General features: G+C 34.9%; 1 protein-coding gene and 1 pseudogene across 1 annotated transcript in view; one reads left to right on the forward strand and one right to left on the reverse strand.

Annotated features, from left to right (window-relative positions):
• LOC143388428 (transport and Golgi organization protein 1 homolog) overlaps positions 1-5,591 on the forward strand; it is a 74,482-nt gene extending 68,891 nt beyond the window's left edge. The window contains exons 23-31 of the mRNA XM_077108233.1: positions 180-240; positions 355-390; positions 467-534; positions 646-746; positions 930-1,067; positions 1,831-1,899; positions 2,003-2,079; positions 3,680-3,842; positions 4,845-5,591. Of these exons, the coding sequence (XP_076964348.1) occupies positions 180-240; positions 355-390; positions 467-534; positions 646-746; positions 930-1,067; positions 1,831-1,899; positions 2,003-2,079; positions 3,680-3,842; positions 4,845-5,158 (1,027 nt within the window). The 3' untranslated portion in view covers positions 5,159-5,591. The remainder of the gene's footprint in view (positions 1-179; positions 241-354; positions 391-466; positions 535-645; positions 747-929; positions 1,068-1,830; positions 1,900-2,002; positions 2,080-3,679; positions 3,843-4,844) is intronic.
• A 3,878-nt stretch (positions 5,592-9,469) lies between these two features.
• The window catches only part of LOC143640402 (zinc finger protein 280D-like), a 91,155-nt pseudogene continuing 86,030 nt past the window's right edge, over positions 9,470-14,594 (reverse strand).

Genomic DNA, 14,594 nt, shown 5'->3' on the forward strand with positions numbered 1-14,594 from the left:
GGATTACTGGCATGTGGCATTGCACCTGGTCTGTAGTATTAGTTTTGAACACACTGGATTCATATAACTTTAGAAATGTTTTTCTTATGTATGATAAAAGTCTTTAAAAGTATAGCTGATGGAATAAAGAGAAAATGGTCAGAATGTTTCAAATTTTATTCAATTGTTGTAATTCTTAGGCGGAGAATTGAAGAGATGGAAGAAGAATTACAGAAAACCGAGCGCTCATTTAAAAACCAGGTAGTAATTAATACTGTCCTGTAGTTAGAGAATTCTTTGATATCTAATACAGACAATTATAGGCTATAATAATGAATCCCTAAAACATTTTTTTTAATGTGTTGTCTTTTTCAGATTGCTATGCATGAGAAGAAAGCTCATGATAATTGGGTAAGATTTTTTTCCCCTTTTCTTTATTTTTTGCATAGCCTACTGCAACTGAATTTGAATATTTTCTCTTTAATAGCTCAAAGCTCGTTCTGCAGAAAGAGCTATAGCTGAAGAGAAAAGGGAAGCTGCTAATTTGAGACAGAAGTATGTGATTTTTGGTATCTTACTGTATGTTTTATAGTGTTTTAAGGTTATGCTAGATATTATCTATGATTGCTGTTTCATAATTCAGCCCATTCTTTCTCAATATTCAAGACTACTGGAAATGACCCAAAAGATGGCAATGCGGCAAGATGAACCTGTGATTGTAAAACCAATGCCAGGGAGACCAAATTTACAAAATCCTCCTCGGAGAGGTAGGGGGCACTTTGTAAAAGGAGCTATTTTATTTCTTGGTGCAGAATGTATGTAAATTACTTTTTATTTCTGTGTGTAATGGTTATGAAATAATCTGAATGATTTGCTAAAGTGGGAGGTGTGGGGGTTGGTGTCAGGGAGAAGGCTGCCTTAAAGTAGTAACACGGCATTGTTGTCTTTAGGTCCACTGAGCCATTATGGCTCTTTTGGTCCATCCCCCGTGAGTGGTGGAGACTGTTCCGCTTCACTGACAGCAGAGCCAGCTGGGAGACCTCCTTCTGCTACTCTTAATCAAAGAGATATGCCTAGAAATGGATTTGGTGAGCATTCACATGTTGCTTTATAGTAAACTGCTTCAAGGTTTTGGTTTTTTTTCCCTTTTGAATATTCTAATGAAAACATAGAATTTGGGCCTGTACAATATATAGAAGATAATTTCTTACATAGTGAATGTTTTCTGTAAAATCTGTTCTAGAATAGAAAACATTTTTTTTTCCTGGAGGTCCCTGTATTGTTTTTTTCTTTTAAATTTTACACTGTGAAGTGTAAACCTTTATCTTTAAATTAAATCTCTATGGTGTTCCTTTTCCACATATTATAAAAGTAGCCTTAAACTTTATGTAGCATACATATTTCCAATATGAAATACTGAGTCTTATTTCCAATTCTAAATAGGACTGTAGTCTTGGTAAGATTGGAAGTCAGGTTATACAGACTAAAGAAAAGCCAACTTACACATACTTCAAGTCTGTAGCTTAAAGTTTAGGACCAGTACGTATTAATTTGCTGTTCTATCAACCCAAGGCAGTTCTTTATTTTACTTAAGTCTCTTCATAAATTGTGATTTATGTATTGGGCAACCCATTTTTTTTAAATATTTTTAATTGTAGATGGTGTGGTGCTGAGAATCAAACCCAGTGCCTCACACATGCTAGGCAAACACTCTGCAACTGAGCTACAACCCCAACCCCTGAGCAACCCATTTTAATGTTGCTTTCTAGTTATTGTTGAACCCTGACCTGTCCACCAGTGGTTTATTTCTTCTGAAAAATACATACAAGGGCTCTGATCTTTTTTCCCAAGGGTCAATGGATGGACCTTTACCTCATACTCAATGTTCTTCTGAGGCATCTGGGAAACCCATTGCCTCTGGTAAAGAGACAAAGTAATTTCAAAGAATCTGTAATTGTGGATGCAGGATTTTTATTCTCTTCATGTTAGAATAAGTCTGAATCCATTCTTTGATCTCTAACAGACCCAGGATGTGGTCCAGCTCACATGAACAGCAGCTCCAAAAGTTCTTCTCCAGCTAAGGTGACGGATGAGGGCAAGGTAAGTTCTGTAGTTACTGTGAATCACGTGGTCGTGCAGGAACATGTTGCTTTCCTACAGTACTTGCTCTTTGCTTTATCCTTCTTTGTGTTCTATTTGTACCATCCCATTTGTTTTTTAAAAAGCAAACTGTTCCCCAAGAACCTGAGACCCCCTCAGTTTCTACCATTACTTCTTTAACTGAGCATCCAGTTGGAGTAAGTACTTAGAGGTTGAGAACTGAATTGGGTTTTATTCTGTGCATTTCTGGGAAGGATATTCAGAGCATGACACTGATCTTGTTTGCTGTAAACTGCATGCAATATTGAGCTTACTTTTCTCCTTGGAAATGTGGCTTAAGTGTGTACAACTATAATGAACTACAGAATGTGAAAAGTTATCACTCTAACTTTATATGGTGTTTTGTGTTGAATGTTCTAAGGCAAAGTAAATTCATTATAAATTATATAATTCATCATTTTTATTTTTGTTTGGAAGAATGCTATTTAAGAATTCCTCCATTTGTGCAAACCCTATTTTGAGTGATTTGAATTAGATTGGTATCAGATTTTCTGAAAGTGAAATACTGTTTCAGTGCAACAATGATAATCTGAAATGACCTCTTGAGCCAGTCCCAAGCAGTGGTCTCATTTGTTCACATAAGTGCATTTTCTTGTAACTATGTTGCTATTATATCTGGTAGGTCTTCTGCAGCTCTATAATAAAATAAAATTTTAATTGTTTAGTTTCAAACTCACTACTCATAGGAAATGATAAATCAATATCTCAAATGGTGTACAGTAAATGAAAGTAAATATTAAAGCCTTGTCTTCCTAATTTGTGTATATAGCATTGTGTTGGAAAATACTTCTCAAGTTCCAGTGTATACATATTCCAGGAATATACATCTCTGGAGCAATCTAAGGGCAGCTTAGATAAGACCCCCAAACCCCTTTGTAGTAGAAGATTTAAAAGAGAGCAAAGACCCGTTGTTATAGAGGAGTAGAGGTGGGAAAAGCATGGCTTGGAGGCAAACCTGGGATTGAGACCCTTTAATATGCAGTGTGGCCTTCAATAAATTATCATAATCCATTTGCTTTTGTTCCCTCTTATTTAAAACAAGACAGTCTACTTAAAGATCTCAGAGGTTGAATAATTATGAAAGACTTACTGAAGATACTCTGAATAGTAGCTATTATTACATGGGTAAAGAATGTATTTTTCATTTTATTCTGTTCATTCTTAATATGGAAGTAATGAGCTGTTGTGATGAAAGGGAAGTGATGGGGAGGAGGGGGACTCCCTTTGAAATAGGTTGTAGTGAATACAGCATGACATACTGGTCAGAAATCACCTCTGTTAATAACCTCTGCCAGTCCTCTTGCCTTTCCCTTTCCTGAGCAGATATAATCACTAACAAACTGCTCCCTCTTGTGGAATCCTTCTAACTTCTGTAAGCTGTCAGTGGGAATACACAGGAGGGGTGGGTAGAGTTTTGTTGCACTGATGGTGTTCTCTGGACAGGTGCCTGTTTTGGTTTTAGCTTTTATCGGTGTTGGTACTTTGTCTTAATACATAGGAATTTTAAAACTTTTAACTTCTTTAAAATCTTAAATTGCAGGTTAATATGGCTATGAAAGGGCCCCCTCCTTTCTCAGGGGTACCCTTCATGGGCCCCCCTATGGAACCCCCGATGCGACGGCCTCCACCACCTCCCTTTTGGTATGGACCGCCATTTCAGCTCGGTGGGCCTTTTGGGCCTCGGCCAATTCCTCCACCATTTGGTATGATGATCTGAACAGTAGTGATTGACTTATAAATCACATTCATCTTTCATTTCTATTGCTTGCTAAAACAGTTGGTTGCTATCTCAGGTCTTAACAATGAAAGGATACAGCTGAGTACATTTTAACTTTTCCTCCAGTTTTTTGGGACATATGGGACACTACATAATCTTATACTGAGATAGGCAATAGCTATCTCATAGACAAGGATAAGGGGCTGTATAGAGAAAAGCCAGAAATATTACTTCTGCAGATGTTTGTTGAAAATATGTTGATATGCACTGCAATAGATGAAAAGGTGGATGAGACACATGCCATAACTTAAAATTTTGTCACAGATATGAAAATCCTATAACATAAAGTTTGTAATCACCCATAATGGAAGCATAAGCAGTATGTTATAGAATATAGAAAAGGAAAAGTCAAACCCTCCTTACCTTGAGAAAAGTCAGAGGGAAGTGTTAAAGAGGAGGATTTAACAGTGACCTAATAAATGTTGCTGATTTAATTAGGTGGCTGTGGAAGGCCTTTTCCAGGAGGGCATGCACCTTGATTCTGATGGCATGTGTAAAGTCCATGCTGAAATACTTCATGAATTTTTAATGGATACAGTAATAAATAGTGGGATTTCCTTTTATCAAAATTTCTTTGATGTAGTAAAGTTCTTATTTCATAATCTATCATCTTGTCATGGTAATATAGTACCTTGTGAGATAGATATAGAGATAGAAATAATTCTGCAATTATATAGTAGGGAAAGATAAAAGATAAGCCTGGAGCTAGGTAGAGCCATGTTTAAATCCTTAATATGTTGCTTCATGGCTGGTTGGCCAGGCTATAACCTAAACTTGTTCCATTTCAGTTTGCCTCATCTGGCAAGTCAGGATGTTCACCAGTTGATGTTCTAGGCTTGGGAGAAATTAAAGACTATATTAACATACTTGAAATCACCCAAGTTCAGAAATTTCTGGGTATTTACATAACTTCCTTTTTATTTTCCAGGTCCTAGTATCCGTCCACCAATAGGCTTCAGAGAATATGCACCAGGTGTTCCACCTGGACAATGGGATTTGCCTTTTGACCCTCGTGATTTTTTTCCAGGACCTGCACCATTTAGACCTTTAGGCTCATTTGGCCCAAGAGAGTACTTCATTCCTGGTGCCCCATTACCACCTCCAACTCATGGTCCCCAAGACTATGGGCCACCACCTGCTGCAAAAGACTTAATGTCTTCAGGCTTTAAAGATGAACCTCCACCTACACCCGATTCTCAGAGTAGTGAGGGCTGTTCACAGGCCTTAAAACAGGGCCCATAAAATTAACCTCTGACACTTAGTCAGAAAGTGGACTATGAACTATTCATTGTGTTGAAGGATTATTGGCTTCAAAATATAAAAGTTTATTTTAAATGGTTTATGTTTTTAGAATGAAGCTGCCTTGGTGCAGTATACATTTGGAGCCAAAATATTTTCCCCCTAAATATCCCCCACTTAAACTAGAGTATCCTTCCAACTTTAAAATGTGCAATAAGGAATACCTTTGTTTTAGTTAATGTAGCATATACAATTGCTAAATGGTTTAGAATGTCATAATTATGGACATTTCCTGTGGAAATGCTTTAAGAACATGTATTTCCAGTATCCTATTTTTAGTGTATTCCAGTTGATAACAGAGAAATGGTGTTTTATAAGCTTGATTTTTCTCTTTAAATATCTGGTCGCAGAGACTGTTACGCTAAAAATGTTTACTCAAAGATCATAAACTTCATTTCCCTTCTTGCTGAAGTTCTTTGTTGTAATAGTTCATAAAAAAATTGTTTATTAATATTTCCCAAGTGTCTGTTGATTCATTGGATCGTCATGAGACTTTGTGCCATTGGGGAAGCATGTAAACTCACTCTCAGAACTGAAGATGGTGACTTGGCAGCATATTTCCTGTTGCTCACTGTTAAGGAGGCTGGACCTTGGTCAACTGTGGACTTATACAGAGGAATTTCTTTTACTTGTGAGAAGTCTTGTGGCTCTATTTTTGTAGCACATTCATGTACTTTTTTCTAACCACTGTCCATGTGAGAATGGTTTTCTGAGAATGAGTTTACATTAGTAGCAAGAGTTGTTTGACCTGAAGTTCTACTGCTTTTGCCATTATTGCATTAAAACAGTAAAATATAGGGTGGTATGTTGTGTCTATAAAAAATAAGGAAATTTCTTTTAAAAAAAATGTGCACACACACACTCTTCTCTTTCCCATACCTTGCCACTGATTTTCAAGGAATATGATAAAAAAATTAGAAAAGTATAATCCTCTAAGAATGAATGAAACCCTAAGGCTTATAATGTCCTTAATCAGCAACTATGGGCTGAATTAAATTCTTTTTTTTTTACAGATACTCAAATATATTTTATTTAAAAATCAATTAAAGCAAGTCCTGAATCTGTAACTACTGTCTTTAAAACAATGTTCCTAAGAACTAGCTCTCCAGAGCTGTAATTTTAATTACAGCAATTTTAACAGTACATTTTAAGAGGTTTAAGATTTAAATAAAATTATAAAAGCCTGGTACTTTTGTTTACTGCTAGACCATATTCTTCCATTCTTTAAAGTTCTAGAAAGTAATAGGATTGTTGGAACCTAGAACATATCATTGTTCTTTTTATGTCCCCTAAGTATTCTCAAAATAGGGGCAAAAGCTTCAGTGTGAAACAAAATCTCTGTGAAACAAAATCTCTAAACTATTGAAGATGACTCAGAATCAAAAAGAATTTGAGTCCGTTAGGAAGAATTCAATCTACATAGCTTCCATTTAATATCAGAAGCAGCAGCTGTGTGTAAGAGAAAAACCATATAATACCTTATGCCATTTTTAGCCATGTAAAATAAAATTTAAGTCACAAACACCAATTTTGAATGTATCTTTCAACCTCTACAGGACACATGGCAATGCTGAAGTTACTATAACTTCTAATTTTAAAATAGCATTTAAATAAAGGTGATGTCAGCTAGGAAGATAGATTTTCAAGGAAAGGCAGATTTATTTTTTTATTCAAAGCAACAGTAGTTTTCCCTCTAAAGCCTTTTTTGTATTTATTCTATTAGTAAGCTATAATGCGTTCTACGTAGTTTATCTGAGCAGTTCTGAGCCCACCCATAATTTCCTCTCCTTACATCCATCTGATTGTACCACTTCTGTAGCAAAGCCTAAGGTAGCTGCCCATATACCGGTTGTGAGAGAATACTGTCCCTTGATTCAATTATACTTTTGTATCTCAAAAGTTTTAGAAGTCCTCTCCAGCAAATTGTGTTTGAGTTTAGTTACTAAAATCATTTCATTTGTGAAGCAGTAGTGTTTCAACCTGAAAGTATTACTGCTATAGTTGTAATTATTGTCCAGTGACTCATCCCCTCCCACACTAGAAAGTAAATTTAAACAACTAATTTGTGAGATACAGATTGTTTTGTGTTAATTGCTTCAAGATAAAACCACCTTTTTTGGCAGGGGAGGTTTGGTCATTCAGGTCTGAATTAAAGCTAAGCTAATGACAATGTTCAATTTAAGTTTGTTTAATGCTGATGAAAGACATTCATACAAAGCATCCTCTTTTTTTTCATATAACCCCATTCTTTGGTGGCAGCTGGGGTTGTGGCTCAGTGGTAGAGTACTTGCCTAGCACAGGCAAGGCCCTGGGTTTAATCCTCAGCATCACATAAATAAATAGAGGTTAAAAAAAAGCATTCTTATGTGAAGGATGCTAAATGTTTCTTTATATAAATTATCACTTTGAGGGGCTGGGGTTGCGTGTGAGGCACTGGGTTTGATCCTCAGCACCACATATAAATATAAAGGTACTGTGTCCATCTACAACCCCAAAAAAAGGTTTGTTTTTTTTTAAATTATCACTTTGATATACATGTTTTATAGTCTATGAAAAAACAGAAAGAACAATGTATCAGTTTTGCTACATTTTAATAGTAGATTTTAAGGGAGCAACTTCAACATCAGTAACATCAAACAAAAAGGTACTGAGTACTCCACAGGGTACAGAGTGCTGCCAAGCACCTTGGAAAGTTTACATGACATGGAGAAGATGAGGCCCTTCTCTTGAGAAGTTTACAGTCTGGAAATTTTGACTACTCAGAGTTTCAGTTGAGTGAACATTTTATTAAGGCAAATTCTTCATTTCCTAGAACTACTGTAGACTGAACTATTTTTGCACTTGTGAAATTAACCCAATCCAGATGAAAGAAAAGACTAAATTTGGTTGAGAATTCTTTCAGGCTCATATCGTTTTATTAACATTCATCTAGTAAACAAAATTGACCTAACAGACAACTGAAAAATTAAAGACTAGATCTCTTGAAGTGCAAGGGCTAAAATTACTGTTATTCATTTTAAAAAGCAAACAGATGGTATGATTAGGGTTTACACTAGTTTAAAAATAGGCCAAGTATTGCATTCCCTTCATGCATTGTTAATTTAAAATAGTGAATATTAAAATACATGGGTTCTACATGTAACCCACAAAAAAGCTCCTCACAAATCTTTATGTTCTGTGTATCAAATATCCACCTTGTGTACTATGAAAGTTTTATTTATGTCTCATCATTAAGTTAAAAGTAATGTAAATGGTGAAATTATAATAGGCTAATGACCTGCATATTTTCATATGAATGTCAATATATCTAAATAGGAAATAAATGGCAGTTGTATCTACCTATATTAAAAAATAGAATATCTTTCCAGATTTTGCATACTCATCACTTTATAAAGACAAGGTATGCAGGTTTTAAGGTTTCACAGTCAGTTGTCAGAAAAACAGCAGTTGTTCCTGCAGTATCTCATTAGCATCTGACTCAATTATTTTTAGATGACATGATTTAAACCCACCCAAAAATTTGTAATTATTCTGAGAGAGATGGTTTTAATGTTAACCCTAGAATCATTAATGTTAACCCTAGAAACAATAGCAATGTGATGTAGAACAACTAATCAACATGACTAAAAATATGCTCACTTTCAGAAAAACAATCTGGTCATCTGGAAAAAAATCACAGCTACAATCTGGGGGGCACTCCCATATAAGATATTGATCTGGTCAAGGCACACTATTTCTAAGTAGAACTATCAGATGAGGGTGAATTTAGGCCAGCTCTAAGGAACAGCCTATAAGACAGACCATAAGTGATCCAATTTCCTTTCAAAGCAATCTGGTACTATCCTACCCACTTCAATTCAAAAGTTTGAAGTTAATTCAAATCAAAAGACCATATTGGAGCAAAAGTGAGCAAATGTGTAAACTCTAGCACATTCTTATTGCTGTATTTTAAAGTTTGAAGATGAGCATACGTACCACAGCAGTATTGTTCCAGGAAGCAGGGTAGGAACAGTGGTAAATTAGGAAAAAGACTATTAATTGCACAATTAATAGAAAAGTAAAAACATGTTTCAAAATCTACAATAAACCTTGTATCCAAAGGAGTCATAACAATGAGGTGCTGGACTTTAGTTCTGTGGTACAGCTTTGCAATGGACTCACTGGCCTCCTGAAGGATGAATATGCTACCCAGAGCTATGATGGTTTGTACTGAGTGGTAAAATTCACAGAAATTCCACATTACTCATGTCAGAATCATTCCTTGTACAAAGTTTGATGTAGATGAAGATAAAGTGGTTTCTTGGTCAATAACTGCAATTTCTTTCTTTTAAAGTCAGTGGGTTTCTTGTATCTGTAACCACAATAGAAAGATGATTGTTTAAAATACTTTGATGATTGATTTACTCCAATGTTACATTCTAGATAAGAGGGACTAAGAAGAAACATGAACTAGTAACCATTAGTACAGTATGAATCCTATATGTATATCACTTACAGTTCTATTACAATTGGCCCAGGTTTAATCTCATCCATCTCCATGAAAGCAAAACACTTGGTGCTGGTAAACCTTTTTTTAGGCTTGTAGTGTTTGAATTCAAAGAAGATAGCTGCACCTAAGGAATTAAAACAAACCACATAAGCCAGAGACCACACATTTCAAACAGTCTGATGACACAACTGTTGATAACTCACTGTGGCTGTCACTCCAAGCTCATCTACCATGTCTGAGTGACATTTCTCCATATCATTTAATTCTACAAAGTACAACAAAATTGTATAGCAAGAATGTAAGTTATGTACACAGGTAGAATCATAAACTACCAAAGAATATAAAATATTAAATACCACAAGAAAAACAGAAGTTACTTAAGTATCAGCAGTACCTATAAAAATGGTTTCAATAAGCACCTATATTAGAATAGAAATTTAAAAGAGTTCCTTTGATATTTTATTTCTCTCCCTCCTGAAACCACCATGCCCAGATTGTCCTTTCCATATTCTTACAAACTAACTGCCAGTTATAGTATCTTTTTACCCAAAGCATCTTATTGAAAGAAAAAAAATAATTCATTAACTGTTAGAAAGTAATCATTAGGTTCCTAAAAGGACTTAAGGTAATTATTAGAGAACCTGCTTCCTTAACTCTGTATTATGAGAAATACTTCCCTGTCAAATAATATTTAACCACATTATTACACAACTAGATAATGCAACTGCTAATTCTCATAATTAAAAAAAATGTTGATTTGACTTTCTTTAAGTCAATATTCATAACTATGTGACATAAGATCTTGTTTTAAGTACACTATCAACACAAACCCAGATAAGTACTGTCCTTAAGAAGTCCTTAAGAAGTCAGTAACTGATAATTACAAACCTTTGGTTAATTTTTCAATATGCTTCTGGAGCTCAATGTCCACATTAAAATGAACATATGTATCTTCTTTTCTTGAAGCCACAGGAGTATCTTGCACAGGAGTTAAATCTATGCCATTCAGATCTGGAGAAACAAATAAGTTTCTGCTTATGAGCATTCACATATACAGACAGAAAATCTAGAAGCTGCAAAGGTTACAGTTCCTAAAGAGGCATGAAAAGAGCTGAGAGGAGATTCTCAGGCTAAGAGATTCCTATTTGGTGTGAGCAAGTATGTGAGAGTTGTTGAAGTTCATGGGGTATGTGGAGAGAAATGAATATAGACTGGATAGGAGACCTCATGAAGGGGACAAGGAAGCCTTTACATGGCCAAGTGGACAAAACTTGATCTTCATAGTGAAGTGGTAAAAAGAACAAACATGTTTTCCTTAGGGAATAGTCCACTATATTTTTCTATGCAAAAAAAAAAAATCTGGAGTATATAATTTGCCACAATGGAGCTCTGCCACCAATTTCTAACTTTGAGCAAGTATATGGCTTATTTAGAAAAGCCTTTAAACCTAACCTTATCATAATTTCCCTGTTAAGAACCAAAAATGGATGAGAACAGCCAACAAAAACCCTTTGGTTAATGAATAATTTTTCATATATATTATTTAAATTCTGGTTATACTGTTTACAACATACCCTGAATTTACAACAACCAGATGGTACATTATATATAGTTTTAATTTTCTGGGTTTTAAAATCTCAGTTTAATCAAATTCAACATGGACTCATTTAATAACTCCTCAGTGTTTATGTGTTATTCATTTATGTGTCTCAAAAAGCTCAAAAACAATTTAGTACATTTAATAATTAAAAAATATTTACATAAAAATATTTCAGTTTAACATATGCAAAGGTAACTTAACATTTACAACATCATTAAATATTTTTGTGTTTTAAGTATACTTTCTGAATGAGTATGCAGTTTTACAAATGGTCTATCAAACAATGTAAATATTTTCCAGTATACTATATATTTGATAACTAGTAACATCGGAATTTAAAAGTGTACCAGTATTAGTGCTGTGGATTAGGTTCTTTAAATAAATCTTTTTCTTTGTGGTCATATTTTTCTTTTAATTAGCACTAATGAACCCATGGATCTGACTTTATTTCTGCAATTGATAAAAGTTCCTCCATTTAATTTCAGCACCGATCTGTTCCTTTGGTGCAAAACTACAGATTAAAATAAGCCATTTGTACTAACTATAGTTATTTCTGTAAAATGGTATCATTTATTCCTTAATCACATCTTCATCCCACGGGATTGCTCTCAGGGCATGGATGTTATGGACGCACCCTACTTCCCTGTCCCCTGATTTTCATCTGCCTCTGTAGGACTCACCTATGTAGATACCTCAGTAGCACAGGAAGAAGAGGGGCTGAAGCAGGAGAGATGGGAAAACAGGACATGGGGCTTTGTGTAGAAAACTACACACCCATGGAAGGTGAGGAGTGCTATTGTTAATCTACATCCTGAAGGCTGTAGCTGCTGTTAAGGACAATGTGTATGTTTAGTCCGCACGTTAGCTGGAATCTGAAGAGCAAAAATCTATACAAACTCAAAAGCAAGTAGGAAATATATTTTGTAAGTCTTTCAGAACTATGTTCTGTTATGATCTCTTCTAGGATTTTGCCTCATTATAGAATGCATTAAAGTAAGTTGTCACATATACAAGACCATCCCCTGTCAAAAACTTTGTCCCATATGAGAAAAAACATAATGCAATTTGCCAGTTATTTACCCTTTACACTAACTGTAATATAGGGATCAATGCACTGTCCAGGGTCTTTCAGACCAATTTTCTCAATCCTGATAGTGAGTAATGTCATTCCTGGTTCTGATGGCAACCTTGGTAATAAAGTACCTGGCAACAGAGAAACCTCAATAAAAGATAGCTCCACCAATATTTCAGAGTAAATACTTTGACAAACAGAAGATATAGCCTACCTCTTAAGAACTAGCTAGGCATTATGTATTTTTATGTCCAAAATTCATGAACATCTGATTTATACTTTTTTAGAAAAATATTTAATTTTACACATAATATATCTGCATTTCCCAACCATACAATCACCTTTAAGCAGAAATAATAATTTCTATAATAATAGTGTATAGTATGTATAATAAAAGTTTGTTAAAAACATCACTTGAGGAAGCCCAATTATACATAATAGTATAATATGCTCACATAATATTTATATTCCATATGTACTTCTATATTATACTCAGCATCTTAATATGAAGTGGTAGAACAAAGACAAGAAAAGCTTTTAAATTACTTGTTATTCTGTTCTAAAGTCTGAGACATTTAATATCAGAGTTGATCAATACATTCTTTCCTTTAGTTACTCCTAATAAAGAATAATTTACAATTTGATATTTATGTTTTAATTTAACTATATAGTCTAACTTCTATTCTTCATTCTATTTTGTATGATTTATTCTAAGAAAGTAGTAATATACAGACTGCCATATAAAAGGGCCATTTGTATAACTGAACATTTTCCCCAAAACCAAGTAAAATTTTTAAAACTAAAACCCACCCAGAACAACATGACAACATTCACCCACCAAGAACATATGAAGGAAGAAATCAACTGTTCAGTATGTTCCCTTTTTTGAAACTACCAGTAGAGAACAGATGCAAATAAGCTGATTTTAATCAAGTATGTATACAGAACCTCAAAATACATTTAACAAAAGATTTTGGTTGATGTTTTTCAAGTTTCTATTCATCAATGTGTTATGCTATTTTTAATGATGAGTTATTTGAAATACATGAAGCAATCAACACACTATAATTGAAAATACACATTTGATTGATGGCAAATGTGGCTTGAGGAAATTTTGGGAGGTGATGGGAATGTTCTGAACTTGTATAGTGGTGACAGATGCAAAACTCTATAGAGGTGTCAAAAATCAATGAATTTTATTCTTACAGAAGGGAAATGTTATGATATACAAATTATACCTCAACAATGCTGTTAAAAATGTATTACTTTCTAATTTAAACAAATATGAAGACAATACAGACAAATGCAAGAATGGGAAGGCCTGGAGGCTGCATTCCACTGTTGCATTAACAAACCTAAATGGGCTCAGGCTGATATCATTAAATATATACATAATACCTTTTTTATGCATCTTCTTTGATTGACAAATGAGGGTACTTTTAGAAGAGGGGCTTGTACCTGGACATCTGGGATGAACTTCAGAGAGCTAAGAAACACCTCTGAAATTTTATGAAAAATGTGAATATGTATACATTGATATTTATATACATACATATTCACATGTATGTATATCATATATGATTTTTTCTGCAGAAAAGTTCATTCTATTATGTAGTACATGGCTGTATAAATATGCTACAGTTTATGTACAAATTCTTGTGTTGATAGATATTTGAATTACTCCAAGTGTTTGGATATAGTTAACAAGGCTATTATAAATACTCTTCTGAACATCTTCTGGTGCCCATAAGCACCCATTTCTGAAACAGAGGAATCACTAAGTCACCTGGCATGTTACCTCTGCTGGGAGCCATCAGCCAAGTAGGTATGACAATTTCCTTGCCAGCTACTCCCATGCTGTCTAGTGGAAGGACTCCTGAAAGGTGACCTTGCTCAAGGACCAGGGTGGATTCGTGTTTAGGGTGTCCCCGGTTTAGCATAATAGGAGATTAGAGTGTTCCCCCTTTAGAATAGGGCATATCCTGCTGCCTGAGTTCCTCTTGAGTTCTTAGGGTCAGACAGTATATTTGGGAGACAGAAGCCCAGTGGAGTGGTGGATTTGGGCAGAGAACCTGGATTCCCCCAGAACGTGTTTGCAGACGGCCGGTGTGAGTTCGGGAATAAAGAATTGCTGTTTGAATCTACAAGCTGTGTGGTGGCTCGTGATTTTGTGCCCAGCCAGAGACTGCAGCAACCTCCATACCTACTATGTAATGAC

The sequence above is a fragment of the Callospermophilus lateralis genome, unplaced genomic scaffold, assembly GCF_048772815.1.
Source record: "Callospermophilus lateralis isolate mCalLat2 unplaced genomic scaffold, mCalLat2.hap1 Scaffold_227, whole genome shotgun sequence".
Lineage (NCBI taxonomy): Eukaryota > Metazoa > Chordata > Mammalia > Rodentia > Sciuridae > Callospermophilus > Callospermophilus lateralis.